The 14,787-nt window shown below is 31.4% G+C and overlaps 1 protein-coding gene across 2 annotated transcripts in view; it reads left to right on the top strand.

Annotated features, from left to right (window-relative positions):
* Positions 1–14,787, top strand: part of KIFAP3 (kinesin associated protein 3) — a 118,033-nt gene that overhangs the window by 82,134 nt on the left and 21,112 nt on the right. For both annotated transcript variants that reach the window (XM_033092770.1, XM_033092771.1), the window contains exon 19: positions 6,115–6,214. In XM_033092770.1, the coding sequence (XP_032948661.1) occupies positions 6,115–6,214 (100 nt within the window). The remainder of the gene's footprint in view (positions 1–6,114; positions 6,215–14,787) is intronic.

Genomic DNA, 14,787 nt, shown 5'->3' with positions numbered 1-14,787 from the left:
CATCATTCCCCGGGTCTTATCTTTCACTTTAAAATGAAGCAGCATTTACTACTTCCTAGTTATTATATTGTCTTCTATATTTTCAAACTCTTAAATATGTCAAAATGGAACTGTTTGTCTCTTTTATTTTTAAAAAGGATCTTAGTGTTGTCGTTGAAACAGGAACCTAGCAGCTCCTTTAGTCGTAGAATTTTTTCCTTAGAGTCTAAAATTATTGTAACTGTAATCACTGAACCGTTTCCTTTTCTGTCATGAAAATGATGCTGTTTGCTTAGCACTTCTGCCCACAGAGAAAGCACATTATAATTTATTAAGCTATATTGCTACTACGCATTTCTAAATGACTATTTACTTTTTTGTTGTACATCAGTTGTGGTGAATCTTACTCTGGGCATTTAACATGTAAATGTATTTCTGGAATATGAAGCTGAAAATGGTTTGTTTCTGTTTTTATTCAATTTCTTTCATTGTAAAACTATAATTTTCCTTTACCTATATGTTTCTGTGATGTGTCTTATCAGATACAGCCAAGCCAAATAAGCTATGATTTATCTATTTTAGTCATTTCTTTTTCTCATGTTCTCCATTATTGATATTTTCTCCCATACAATCACAATTCCACTATTAGCTAGTTCACCAAAGAGCCCAATATTATGATCTCATTTGACTTTAAAAAATAAAGTTTGTTTCAGTAACAGTCTATAAGAAGATACTGTTTTTGCAATTTTTATTTTTATTTATAAGCCAGTTTTTAAACTGATTTTCAGATATCAGAAGGCTGATAAATTACCTATGTTGACAGTAAGTTTGCTTTGATTTCATCCTCGTTCCAATACATACCCCATTTTACTCATAAGCATATTTGTCATCATTATTTGGAACACCTCAGAAAGGTGTGTTGTGTATAACCATAGAATTAAAGGCTTCATATAACTTAATAACCTAGATGTGTATAATGTTCCACATCTTACAAAGAGCTCTGGTGTAAATCATCTCCGTGTTCTGTTTCTTCTCTGGCTGTTCAAATGAAATTCTTTGGTTCCTTGTTGCTACCTTTGAAATAATAAGGTTAGAGTAAGAGCCTGAGAGGGGACACTCCTAGATTTATCTGGAGTTTGTAATCACGACTATATGATTCCTTTTTAGTATTTCTATAAAGAATTAATTTTGGATATAGAATGCTGAGAAACAGATAGTTCCAAAGAACCGGGGTGCTTGTTTTGTAGATTTAATTTAAGGTATAATTTAACTTTTATACGTCATTCTAGTGAAGACAGATTGCTCATATATCAAGAGTTGCCTAAATTTTGTCAAGCCATTAAAGGGCACTGTAGAAGCTGTAGTTTACAGAATGGATTACAGTGTCCAAGGATTATCAAAAATGTTCAGAAGTATAAATTTTCTCTTTTTTTCTTACATAATATCAGGCTTATAATAATATTGTTAAACTAGCTGTATTCTGGGTTCATAAAATTTCTGGCTGAATCTTTAAGCTCAGAAATACTGGGCTAAATAGTTTGATCTTTGTTTGGTGAGCTCCCAGTTTGTAGTTCCCTCTCTGTATTCCATTTATCCATTTGCTTCTCTTTTTTCTCTTTGAAGATGATGGGAGCTCTGAATCAAAATGAAGATGCTGAGAATTTGACAAGCTTTTTATTTAATTTCTTCCTAGTCTGGCTCTCTTCCTGAGGTCATATTTCATGTAATAAAAACTTAAAATATAGCTCAGGTATCTTTTTATTGAGTTGTATTTATATCTGAAGTATTTCTGAATATAGAATATTTTATTGTACTGCCATGGTGAATATATCTGTAGTCATTTTCAAAGTGTGGTATACATTTTATTTTGGCATTTTCACTTAGCTTTGTTCCTCTAAAATTGGCAGATTTCTCAAACCCTGATCTTCAATTATTTGGTTTTAATTAACAAAAAAGCTTGTTGATTTTTGTTTGTCTTAATCTTACTAATTTTAGCTGTACTTTCACAAAGTGTTAGATCCATAAAAAATTATTGTTGTTTTGTTTTTAGATGCTCAACTCTCTGTGGTATCTTGGCATTTCCCACAATTTCATTTTTTTGTAACTTTTTTGTGTTTAGCTCGTCTTTAACTTTTAGAGGAAGTAGAAACTGGGCTAAATATTAGACACATTTCAGCTACCTCTTAAGTATTTTAAATTACTGAAGCAATAAGACAAATACCAAAGTTGTTCATTAACAATTCAGCAATTAAATAATAATATGTTTTTTGTATATGATATGTAACAAATAGGTATTTGTACCAAATGAATAGTACCCGGAGTCTTAAGGAAATACAAATTACCTCACTTATTCATTTGCCAATTCTATTACTTTTTTAATTCACTCCATTTTTAATACCCTTACTCCTGAAACAGATTTTGTCATTAATGCTTACCTATCTTTCAAGACTCAAGTCAATTACACATCTGGCTCCCTCCCTCCCTCCCCAAGTAGGGTTTTCTAACCTCCATAGAACATAGAAATCTCTATATATAGCCTTTTCTGTCTCCAGCACTCATTTGGTATATGTATCTGTTCCTGTTGTATATCATTTATGAATGAAAAATATTGTTTAAGTGTTTGTCTTAAGTGTTTGTCTTATATTTCACTTAACCTAAAATTCTTAAAAACAGAAATTATGTATTGTAATTTTTGTATTTCCCACAGGACTTAGGAAAGTATTATTATGTATATAGTAGGTGTAAAATTGTCATCTGATGACTGAATAATTTGTTTACTATGTGCCAAATTTATAAACAATGTTGTGGTTATGACCTAGCCAATATTTACCTAGAATTCACTTACAACCCAGAATACTTTCAAAATAGGAAACTTTAAAAGGCCTCAGAGCTTTCCGAATAGTTATTATAAAAGCCATTTACTAAAATACATTTGTTCCATATAAGTTTTAGGATTATTTGTTCTAGTTCTGTGAAAAATGTCATTGGTATTTTGATAGGGATTGCACTGAATCTATATATTGCTTTAGGTAGTATGGACATTTTAACTGTATTAATTCTTCCTATCCATGAGCATGGTATATGTTTCCATTTATTTGTATCTTCTTTAATTTCTCTCTTCAATGTCTTATAATTTTCTGAATACAGGTCTTTGACTTCCTTGGTTAAATTTATTCCTAAGTTTCTTGGGGTTTTTTTTTTTTTTTGATGCAATTGTGAATGGGATTGTTTTCTTAATTTCTCTTTCTGATAGTTCGTTATTGGTGTATACAAATGAAACTGATTTCTGAATATTAATTTTCTCTCCTGCTACTTTGCTAAATTCATTATCAGTTCTAATAGTTTTTTTGGTGGAATTTGTGGGGTTCTCAATATATAGTATTATGTCATCTGCAAATAATGACAATTTTACTTCCTCCTTTCCAATATGGAATCATAAAAGACCCCAAATAGCCACAGCAATCCTGAGAAACAAAAACAAAACAGGAGGTATTACGGTACCTGACATCAAATCATACTACTAGGCTATAGTAATCAAAATAGCATGGTATTGGCATAAAAACAGACACATAGATCAATGGAACAGAATAGAGAGCCCAGAAATAAATCCAGGTCTATGTCGTCATTTAATCCATGACAAAGGAAGCAAGAGTTTATATTGGGGTAAAGACAGTCTATTTAATAAATGGTGCTGGGAAAACTGGACAGATACATACAAAAAAATGAAACTGGACCACCTTCTTACACCATATACAAGAATAAATTCAAAATGGATTAAAGATTTAAATGTAAGACCCAAACCATAAAACTCCTAGAAGAAAATATAGGAAGTAAACTCACAAACATTACCCTTAGTAATATTTTTACTGATATATCCCCTCAGGCAAGGGAAGCAAAAGAAAAAAATAAATATATGTGACTACATCAAACTAAAATGTTTTTTCATAGCAATGGAAACCATCAACAAAATAAAAAGGTATCCTACTGAACGGGAAAAGATATTTGCCAATGATACATTTGATAAGGGGTTAATATCCAAAATTTATAAAAAAAACTCATACAACTCAACACCAAAAAACAAACAACCCAAATAAAAAATGGGCAGAGGACATGAACAGACATTTCTCTAAAGAGGACATACAGATAGTTAATAGACATATGAAAGATGTTCAGTGTCCCTAATCATTAGAGAAATATAAATAAAAAGCACAATGAGATACCACCTCACACCTGTCAGAATGGCTATCATCAATAAATCAACAAGTGTTAGCGAGAATATGGAGAAAAGGGAACCCTCGTGCACTATTGGTGGGATTGCAGATTGGTGCAGCCACTATGTAAAACAGTATGGAGGTGCCTCAAAAAATTAAAATTAGAACTAACTTATGACCCAGCAATTCCACTCCTGGGTATTTATCCAAAGAAATCCAAAACACTAATTCGAAAAAATATATGCACCCCTATGTTCATTGCAGTGCTGGTCGCAATAGCCAAGATATGGAAACAACAGAAATGCCCATCAATAGACAACTGGATAAAGAAATTGTGGTACATTTAGACAATAGAGTATTACTCTGCAATAAAAAAGAATGAAACCTTACCATGGATGACCCTAGGGAATATTATGCTAAGTGAAATAAGTCAGACTGAGAAAGACAAATACCATATGATCTCACTCATATGTGGAATCTAAGGAACAATAAGCAAGCAAACAACACAGAAATAAACTAAGAGATACAGAGAAAAAACTGTTGGTTGCTAGATGGGAGGGGGGTTGGGGCATAAGGGAGAAGGTGAAGGGATTAGAAAGTATAAATTGGTCGTCACAAAATAGTCGCGGGGATGTGAAATACAGTATGGGGAATATAATCAATAATGTTGTAAAGATTATGTAGGGTGTCAGATGGATATTGGACGTAACAAGGGGATCACTTCATAGATTGTGTGGATGCCTGACCACTGCTCTGTACACCTGAAGCTGAAGTAGAATAATACAGAATATCAACTATAATTAAATATGTGTATGTATGTGTACATATATAGTCACTGGATGTAAAATACAGCATAGGGTAGTAGACTGGGGGGGCGGGTGGTTACCACTTTGTGAGAGGTGTAAATGTCTAATCATTACATTGTTTTGTAAACCTGAAACTAATATAAAAAAATAGAAGTTAAAAACATAATAATAATAGACTACATTTGTTCTATGTGCAGGACGGCCCTGAAGCCATGACTTAGATCTTTTTTTCCTCAGATTCTTAGTCTTATTTATCATTGTATCAAAAATAGGTTATCTGGATTCTTAGTTTGGAGCAAATGAGAAGATAGTATTACTCTAAAATCAGCAAGAAGTAATAATGAAGATTTAGATTTATGAAAAGAAGCACTTTATAAGCAACTAAAAGAAGTCAGAAAGCATAGTGGCGTAGAGCCATTTAACATAGAGTATTCAAATGTGTCTATTAACCTAGGGCTTGACTATGTAATTGATGCTTATAATGAAAATCAAGTCATCAATTATTGGTGGGGACACTTTTTTAAATCACAGAGTATATAAAATATATTTACAAAGATTTCTAACCTAAGTTTGTGTGTGTGTTTTAAAGTGTGTCCAGCATTGCTTCTTTAGAAATTCACTTACTTGAAATATCTAATTCCCTGGTCATGTGACACAAATGACACTGTCTGGGTATAAAATGAGGGACGTACTACAGTTTTGCTTGCTACTGACACCATGCTCTTTAATACCTCCTGGTCTTTACTCATGCTGTTTGCTTAGCCTAGACCATCCTTACTGTCCCTGCCTCCCTTACCTCACCCCTGTCTTTTTCTGTCTTCTCCACAAGGGTGTAAGCCTCTTGAAGGCAGAGATTGTCGTATTCATTTCTGTGCTAGTATAGTACTACCACATAGTAGGTGATCGATAAATGCTCAGTTGTTGCGCTGCATTGTTGTAAAAGAACACTTAAGTGTGTACGGTCTTCTCTTCAGACTCCCAAGAGAATAGTGTATCATGCTGCCAGTTTTCTTTCCAGATTAAATGTGCAGGCTATTTCCATTATGTTGCTTGCTGAATAGTTTCCTTTTTATTCCCTACAAATACGTTTTACTAGTTACCATTGTCCTTCTTTCTAGATGGATTAATTTCCTCTGAAGGAGCAATAAGTCCAGATTTCTTCAATGATTATCACCTTCAAAATGGAGATATCGTTGGTCAGCATTCATTTCCTGGCAGGTAAACTTTCCAAGAAAAATTTAATATATGTTATTTTCCTTGAAAAGCTAGAATTCCCTTTATTCCCCATTTCTCTTTTTTCATTAAGAGGGAAAAAACACTCAAATTTTCAAAAACATGCTTGCTTGATTTTAAATTAATTTATGAAGTCACATTTTCTATGTGAAAAAAAAGGAGATTACAGGTCTGAAAAACATATATGCTTCATCACTTTGGAAAAATATAGGCTGTGTATTGAAAGAGACAGTACTTTTGCCAAATTAACGAAGCCAGGTTGTTTCCTAAGTGTTTTCCAAAGCCAATAAAATACATAAAATAAGAACACAATACGTGGATTTTAACCATTATTCAGACATCACTGTTTTAAAAAGTTGATACTTTGATTAAAGTCTTTTCCTCCCTGGATGGCATTCAAATAAAATATTTAAGGAAAAAATAAATCTGACATGTCAGCATTGTTCTATAATTGATTTTAAAATCTTACCAGAATATGTAAACAATATTTTCTCCTTCAAATCATTCCTAGAGGTGTGATATTTTAATTTAGGCTGACTGTTGAAATTTCACATAAACTACTCTGATGAATAGCTATAGTCTTATTTGCCATTAACATTATTTATTTTTTCTTTAAATTATTTAATTTCCTCTTCTAAAATTCTACTTTTTATTAACATAAACTATTTTCTGTTTGGAGGATGTGTTTATATATTTTTTAAATGGAAGAATACAATTATGACTACTATTTTATAACTCTTAATGATCACTTACAATAAGCCAACAAATATCACAATTTAATCCAACAAATAGTACAACCATTATTGGTCATCTATTGTGTATAATCTATTTTACAAACATTCATCATATTTAACCTGCACAGCAAATGTTTTAAAGCAAGTATTGTAATAACCATTTCACAAATGAACAAATCAAGGCTTTAACAATTTAAGTAAACAGCTCACACAAGTAGTATGGTACAGAAAAAAATTAGGTATGTATGTTTCCAGAGCTTATATTCTTTCAAACATGATGCCTAATTTGAAGGAAACATAGCATACTCTAATAACTTTTAAGCCTTTTTTTTAACCACAATCACATTAAGAAATGCCTTTCATATTGCAACCCAGTGCACACATAGGTATTTGTTTATATATATATATATATATATATATATATATATATATATATATGTATGTATTTACCTGTATATATGTAAAACAAAACTTTCTTAAAATGGTAGTCTTGGTACCTATAATGCACAATGGTATATTCTATTTTATTCTATTGTTTCATTTTTGAAATGCAGATTGCAACTGACTATATTGGTTTTACAACTCACTAATGGTCATGACCCAAAGTTTAAAAACATGGTTGAAAATTATAGTATTACATGAAATGCGATAACCTTCTATATAGTTCAGTATTCTGTAGTGGGCTTTATATATAATAGAACTTTAGAAATAGTTTTGTTAGTATACTGGATTGTCATGGGAAGGAACCTCTAGCCTTAGGAAATAAAAGTTAAACATGGTTACATACCAGGAAACATATGGCTTTTAATTACCTTTGATGTTTCTGTCTAAATTAGCTATAATTATTTAAGTAGAGGCTGTTTAATCATTACAACTACTGTACTCCATCGTGCGACAATTCACTGTACAAATGTTTTCTAAAACATAATTGAAAAAGGAAGAAATTATTTGGGTTTATAATCCTGATATTTATGTGGAAGATTTTTGTTAATGGCTTTACAAGATTAATTGTTCTGCTATTTATGTTTCACTATAACAAAAAACATAATTTTTGTATCTCCTTCAGATACTATTAATCTAAAGAAAGCAGACTGTTACTAATTATGCATTACTTATTTGAGAAAGACTTGCTTTCATTTTTTTATATGATTATGTGATTTTTAAGAACCTGAACATTTTCATTGAAATTGAATATACAAAACAATGAACTTAGGCACTCAGTTCAGCAAAATCTCTCATTTCTGTTTTTCGAAAATAATAATTTTATAAAACAATAAAAATGTTTTGAGACACAGGTATACTTGATAACTAAGTTATGCACTATGTCCAAAGATTTCAGGATTTTATTCCTTAATTCTGTTAATAACTTCTTAGAAATGACTGGGGAAATTCTCTTACCTTTATACCTTCAGTTCTTTGCAAGGGTAAAAATATTTAAGTATGTTCTTTCATATCATAAAAGACATATCACAGTAATGTTGGCTTAAAGGATTAGTTAATAAAGCTTACCATGGACTATTTTCAAATCAAAAGAGTGATATGTTTATTTATTATAATCATTTGATTTGAGAATTATTTGTCCTTTAAAAAGAACTTCCCCTGAGAAAGTTAAGTCTTTCATCTCTTGTCTTTTGTAATCTTTCAGGCCTTAAATCACATAACTATCGTTCTCTTTTTTATTTCCAAAAGAAATAATTTACAATGAATTTCCCCAATTTTTCTGTAGGTAATAGATCAAATAAGAAGGAACTCTCAGTGGATCAGCAGAGAGATAGAGAAAGTCTCCAGTGTAGCCCAGACTCACAGTCCTTCTTTCTATATTTCCTACTCTGGAATCATTTACTCTTCCTTTCATTCAATCATTTTTGGTTGGTTAAGATTCTCTTTTAATAGGATTTCTATGCTCTTCTTTGATAGTCAGAAACCATAGATCTTAACTCTGGCTTACTTTTTAATTCCACAAAGATTTAAGTATTTTAAATTGCTACATAATTATTCACATATTTTGGCATGAAAATTTTGCTACATAATGTCCCAGATGGAAAATTTTAAACTAATGGCTATCTTTCAGCTTCTGATATCCAATAGGTAAATTTAAAGCTTACTAGATCAAGTAACATTGACTTCAAATACTACTTTTGAATTTTTTTGTTTTAACTGATTTTAAGCAAAATGGGAATATTTTTTGAGATGTAATGTGAAAAAAAGGTGTTTGAACACTTATTCTTCACTGTGGAGATAAGAGTAAGCAAACTTAATGGACAACATGGAGGGTTAGCTATGAAAAAAATATTATTTTGATTGAATTTTCAATATTGAAAATACTAATTTTTAAATACTTTTTAAGAAGAGGAAATTTATCTATTTTGAGGTTTTGTTGTTTTTTTTTTTTAAACAGGGAAATTGTCCAGATGACTTACAAATTCTTTCCCTGTTCTTTATCGTGTGTCTTTGATAAGTAAGCACTGTCAAGTTATCTGGGAAAAAAATAATAAAAAAAGTATAAAATGTGAATTTTTATCATTATCATTGTTTTTAATGATTTGAGAACATGAAACAATATGGCACTGCCGAGTGGCTTTAGCCAGTACTCATGGCTTTTCAGTCTTTGTGGTTTTTTTTTAATATATCAGTTTCAGTAGGTTCAGGTAAAGTAGATGATCCCAAGTTCCCAGAAGGTAAAAAATAAATTTCTGATTTGTATGATAAGAGGTGTCTTTTTCGTTTGTTTGTTTTGTTTTTTCAATGTTCAAAGAAAAAGTTCTTCACTTTCTTCCTAAAATGGCAAAGTTTAGTAATAGGACAAATCTGTTAAAATGCGGAAACTAAGCCAGATTTAGAGAATTGTTTAAACAGTTCAAATTAGTATTTTTCTTAAAATCCAAGTCAGGGGGTCCTTCTTAATCTGAATGCCTGCACTTTTGTAATATAGCAAGGCAGTTTAATTGGAAACACTGAAAACTGTTAAACTCATCTATTCTATTCTGCCCTGGAGACTGGATGTTTGATAAAATAGATACTGGCAGTTGGACAGCGAATCCTGGGTTTTAGACATGTGTCACTATCAGTTTGAACCTCTTGGCGCCAGAATTTCTCAACATTTAGAGGTAATGCAAAATACATTAGGGCTCCAAGGCGTTAGCTCTAGAGTTGCCAATCCCAGAGGGCCAGATGTAAATCTTCCCCTGCAAAAATCTGAACTGGTGTTAGAAAGGAAAGTGGAACTTGCTATTGAAGCTAATTAAAAATAATAGGAGTAAGACTAGCTTTTCTCCCCCCTTTTACCATGTATTCGTACCATATTTTTGGACCTTTTTTTTTTTATTATAACTCTTACTTTTCAAGCCTAACAAGAACCTCATGTTGAGTATTTTTAAACTGCTTCCAGCTTTTACAAATCAGTTTTTGTTGCAGTAAAAATGGTCCATTTTTCTTTTATAGGAATCCAATTTTCATAAACTGGAAAAAAAATTGCAGAGGCTGCTTAGGTTTCCTTGAGGCTTTGAAAAATGTTTTTCAGAGGGCCTGGAGTTCTTCTTTGTGGTTGGCACCATGATGTCACTTACTGACCGTTTCACAAAGATGAACTAGGTGTGTGCATTATCTGAGCCGTCAGATTCCTACACTTTGATTTTCTGTGCGTGTTACAAGCCTGCCTCTTTTTCCTTTCTTAGAACTTGGGCATTAACTTTTTTGTGCATTCATATGTATTTATTATATATTGCAAACCTGCGCCTTTCATTCTGTTCACTCTTTTATTTTTTTCAAATATTAAATCACAATTGAAATGTCAATTACACTTTAAAATCATACTGAATAGACCTAACAAATTACCTATTTCCTTAATGTATAAGAGATAACCTTTTATCCAAATTTTTACATGCATAATTTTTCCTAAGACAAGGACTCTACATGTTCAAATTAGGCTTATTTCTGTAGCTATTAGGCTTCCTTAATTATACTCAGCTATTTACTCAGTTTTTTTTACTTGAGAAAAGCACCTCAAAATTACGTATTTTCTGTCTTAAAAGGTATTGTGTAGTGTTTACAGAACTACATATTATTTCTAGAGGTAGGTATTTTGAGATTATTTCAAAACAGTCATTCAAAGGAGAAATCAAATTATCGTCTACCACCAATCCAGATTTGACCAATCCAGAAGTTTTTATATTGAGAGGAAAGAAAATAGGTCTATAAAATCCCTTCATTGATAAGTCCTTTATCAATTTTTATTTAATAATCCAAACTCTCCCAATTTTTCTAATAGTTGAGGATTTAGTGACCTTCATTACTGGGGCAGCATTACAGACATTGTATGGAAGTATCAACAAAAAGTGAAAAGAACCTCTAAGAAACATTTCCTTTGCTAGACATTGAGACCGACCATTTGTAAGAAATATAAATGAATTGGTAAATATTTATGAAATCTTTTGAAGGTAACCACTCACTAAAACACTGCTTTATTTAGTGTATTATTAATTTTTTATCAAAAGTGAACATAGCCTTTTTTATTTATTAATGTCTTTTCCTGTTCCTTTTTCTCAGTGAAGAACATGCTTCATGAAACCTTTTAAAACACTCTTGACTTTGGTAATTTTGCCAGACACAGTGGTTACAGAGTAAAGCAGCCAGATTCCATTTTTTACCCATCAATGGCCAAAGATTTTGTAATGCTAATACCCACATATGGGAGCGGAGAGGTAGTCGGATACACCTCTTGTAGGGATTTAAATCGATCAAACCTTTGTGGAATGTATTCAGTAATAGAGAACAGGAGGGGCCTTACCTTGTTCACCTCCTTTTTAGTCTGTGTCATCATTTCTAAGAATTTATTCTTATGAAGTAAGTCATCAAAGATAAAGCCTGCATAAATGAATTATTTAAGTGAAATAAATTATTGTGTGTCAAAGAATATAGATACACTAAGTATAATGAGGTATACTTACCTAATTGTGGAATAAATGTTATTTTCAGCACCTACTTTTATGCCACATGATTTTGTCCGCATACTGAATTATGTTGCAGTAGTGTTCTGATTTCAGTGAATGTGAAAGTCAAGAAAGTAAAAATAGGTAAAAATAGATACATGTAGCAAGAGATATTCACTTAACAAAATTCTTCAGTTTTTAAAGAATTAACCACAGAGACTTTATAATTTGCTTCTTCCTTATTGAAAATTATTTTTTGATAAAAATGTTACTCACCTGTGATGTTTTTGATAACATTGAGTACACCAGTGCCCACATTTGTAATTCTAGTAATGAAAGTCGGCAGTATGTTTAGAATGTTTAGTTATTCCATGTATATTCATTTGCATGTATTAAAACATTATGACAACAGATTTGTTGATATAATATTAATATGTAAATATATTTTTATTTTAAGACAAGATTATTAAACAATGTATACTATTAAAAAACAAAAAAACTTACTGAATACTTTGTATATGCAAGGCACTGTTATACCTTTTATTTACTCATTGTTCTTGACATTCACATTTGCATAGGTCTCTAATACTTGTTCTTAGCTGTACCTAGTTTAGGATATTTGCAAGAGTTGCTTCTCAGTTTAAATGGAATTTTGTTACATCACGATTAAAACATATAAAGTAGAACGTCTTTATAGGAACAATAGGGTTGAGGAACAAGGCGGTATCCTGTTTACTTTTATAAGTTGCTCTGTTTCAGAGTATATTATTTAATCTAAAAATATCCAGATCTGTGCAAATTTTTATTATATTTGGTTATCCAAATGGCCTTGTGTTTAATGTATGTAAAACTTGTATTTCAAGCTCAATGAGAAGTGCTCTACCTAGGTATAGCCAATAGAAATAATTTTAAGTTCTTTCCACCTTCATCAGTATAAGCCAATCAGAAATGCAGGGTAAATTTTCTTGAAATGAGTAAGACCATTCATAAGAAATAATACTATATGACAGGTAAAATTATATCTAAAGTAAGAAGTGGTCATTCTACTCTTAAACTTGAAAACTCATGTTTTCATGGTGAAAACATGAGAACAAGAAAGACAATAGCTATGTAACAGTTCTGATGGGAAAATTAAACCAATGCAAATAAGTGGTTTTTACACTATAAGACTCTTGCTGTAACACAATCTTTACATTAAGTTGCATTTTTCTTTATAAATATTCCCATAGCAATTTTACAGTTTGTTTTTTTCCAGAAGATGGAGTGTCTTAGGAACCGTCTAAAAGTTTCAAAGAATAAAATGTTTAAAGCTTTTTCTTTTTCTCAAAGTATTTTCTCAGTCTTGGATTAACTAGCATGTATATCGTCAAGTTCTGATTTAACATCAAGTGTGTGAGGTAGATAAGGCAGAGAATAGTATTGTCTGTATTTTAACAAAGGTAGAAATTAAGGTTCAAATATTTTTAAGGGACTAGCCCCAAACCACATAGCTAATAAACGGGGAAGTCTTTAAGCTTGGTGAGAGCCAGCACTCTTACTCTTACACCTTTACTGCCTCCAACTAGCCCATTATATGAGCCTAAGACTGAACTGTGTTTTAGAGTAAATGTTACTACAATTCAGAGTAAGATACATAGGTTTCGTAGTAGGATGCAACATACTGATTACCTGTTTTGCTGTAACATATTTGACATGGTTAACTGCAAAATGGTGCTTCAGGTTTCTTGTAGGCAAATTGCTACTAATGTATTAACCAACATATTAACTAATTAGTTGGCTGCCATTAAATTCTCTTAAGTACTTAGTTCATTAAAATCTCTACAGATTAACCTAGTGTAAGAAATGAGGATGAAATGAGTGAGATAATCTCAGTCTAGAAGGGTTAATGTCTCATGCAAATAATTTATTTAGCTAATTAACCAATGTCAGTGTTTATATACCTGACACTATTGTTTTTTGCCTATTAATGAATCCTTATACATTAGTCTTGTCTTACTTGTTAGACTTTTTATAGAGACAACTTCTTTCTAACCTTGAAAAGGCAAGGAAATTCGGTTCCACTGCTAAGACATTAATGATTTGCATTTCCCAAGGAGAATTGAATTAGGTTTTATTAGTAAATTGGGCCTATAACTTTTGAGGCCAAATTTTATTAGATTATCACACATCAGCATTAGCAAATTGTAAACTTTACTGAAATACAGAAATACAAGCCAAAAATCAAGGCTTAGACATCTGGAAACTTGGGAAGATGTTTTATCCTAGAGAAATTATACTACTGACTTGGAAAATTATTTTAAGTCATTTACTTTCCTTTGGAAATTTAGAAGTCAGAGAAGTTGGAGACACAGCTGCCTTCATCAAGTTCGTGTTAGTTTTCAGTCAGGTGATCTGAGCAGAGTTTTTGGAGGCATGCATGTTAGTTGTACATGAAGTCCAAAGGTGCTCCCAAAGAAACCAAATTTATTGTCACTTTATTAGGATTTTCATTTAGGAGAAGAAATTCAGCATAAATGAGTCTATAAATAAGAAAAAAGTAATCTGAATATGACTAGGTCCTATAAAAATGTTAACACATCAATTACGGTGTAGCTTTGTACTAGAAGAAATGGCATGCAAGTTAATCCAGTCATGACTGAGAAGTTAATTATATCACCACCATTAAGAGTAATTATCTAGTGTTAAAGTTCATACATTTTTATGTGTATTAATTGCACTTTTGTTGGCTTGTAGAGAGATATAAAAATTAGTTGTAAACTTAAATGGAAAGAAAATAGAAAGTCCTTCAGCAAAGACGACTGGTTGTATCATACATTTGATCTATGAAATGCTCATTTTCAAAAGAGTTGTGAGGTTTTGTTTGTTTGTTTTTTAAGGGAACAGCATGTAAATTACC

This window comes from Rhinolophus ferrumequinum, chromosome 22, assembly GCF_004115265.2.
Source record: "Rhinolophus ferrumequinum isolate MPI-CBG mRhiFer1 chromosome 22, mRhiFer1_v1.p, whole genome shotgun sequence".
In the NCBI taxonomy this organism is placed as follows: domain Eukaryota; kingdom Metazoa; phylum Chordata; class Mammalia; order Chiroptera; family Rhinolophidae; genus Rhinolophus; species Rhinolophus ferrumequinum.
Note: the sequence above shows the minus strand (reverse complement) of the source record. Positions and strands in the feature narration are given on the sequence as shown.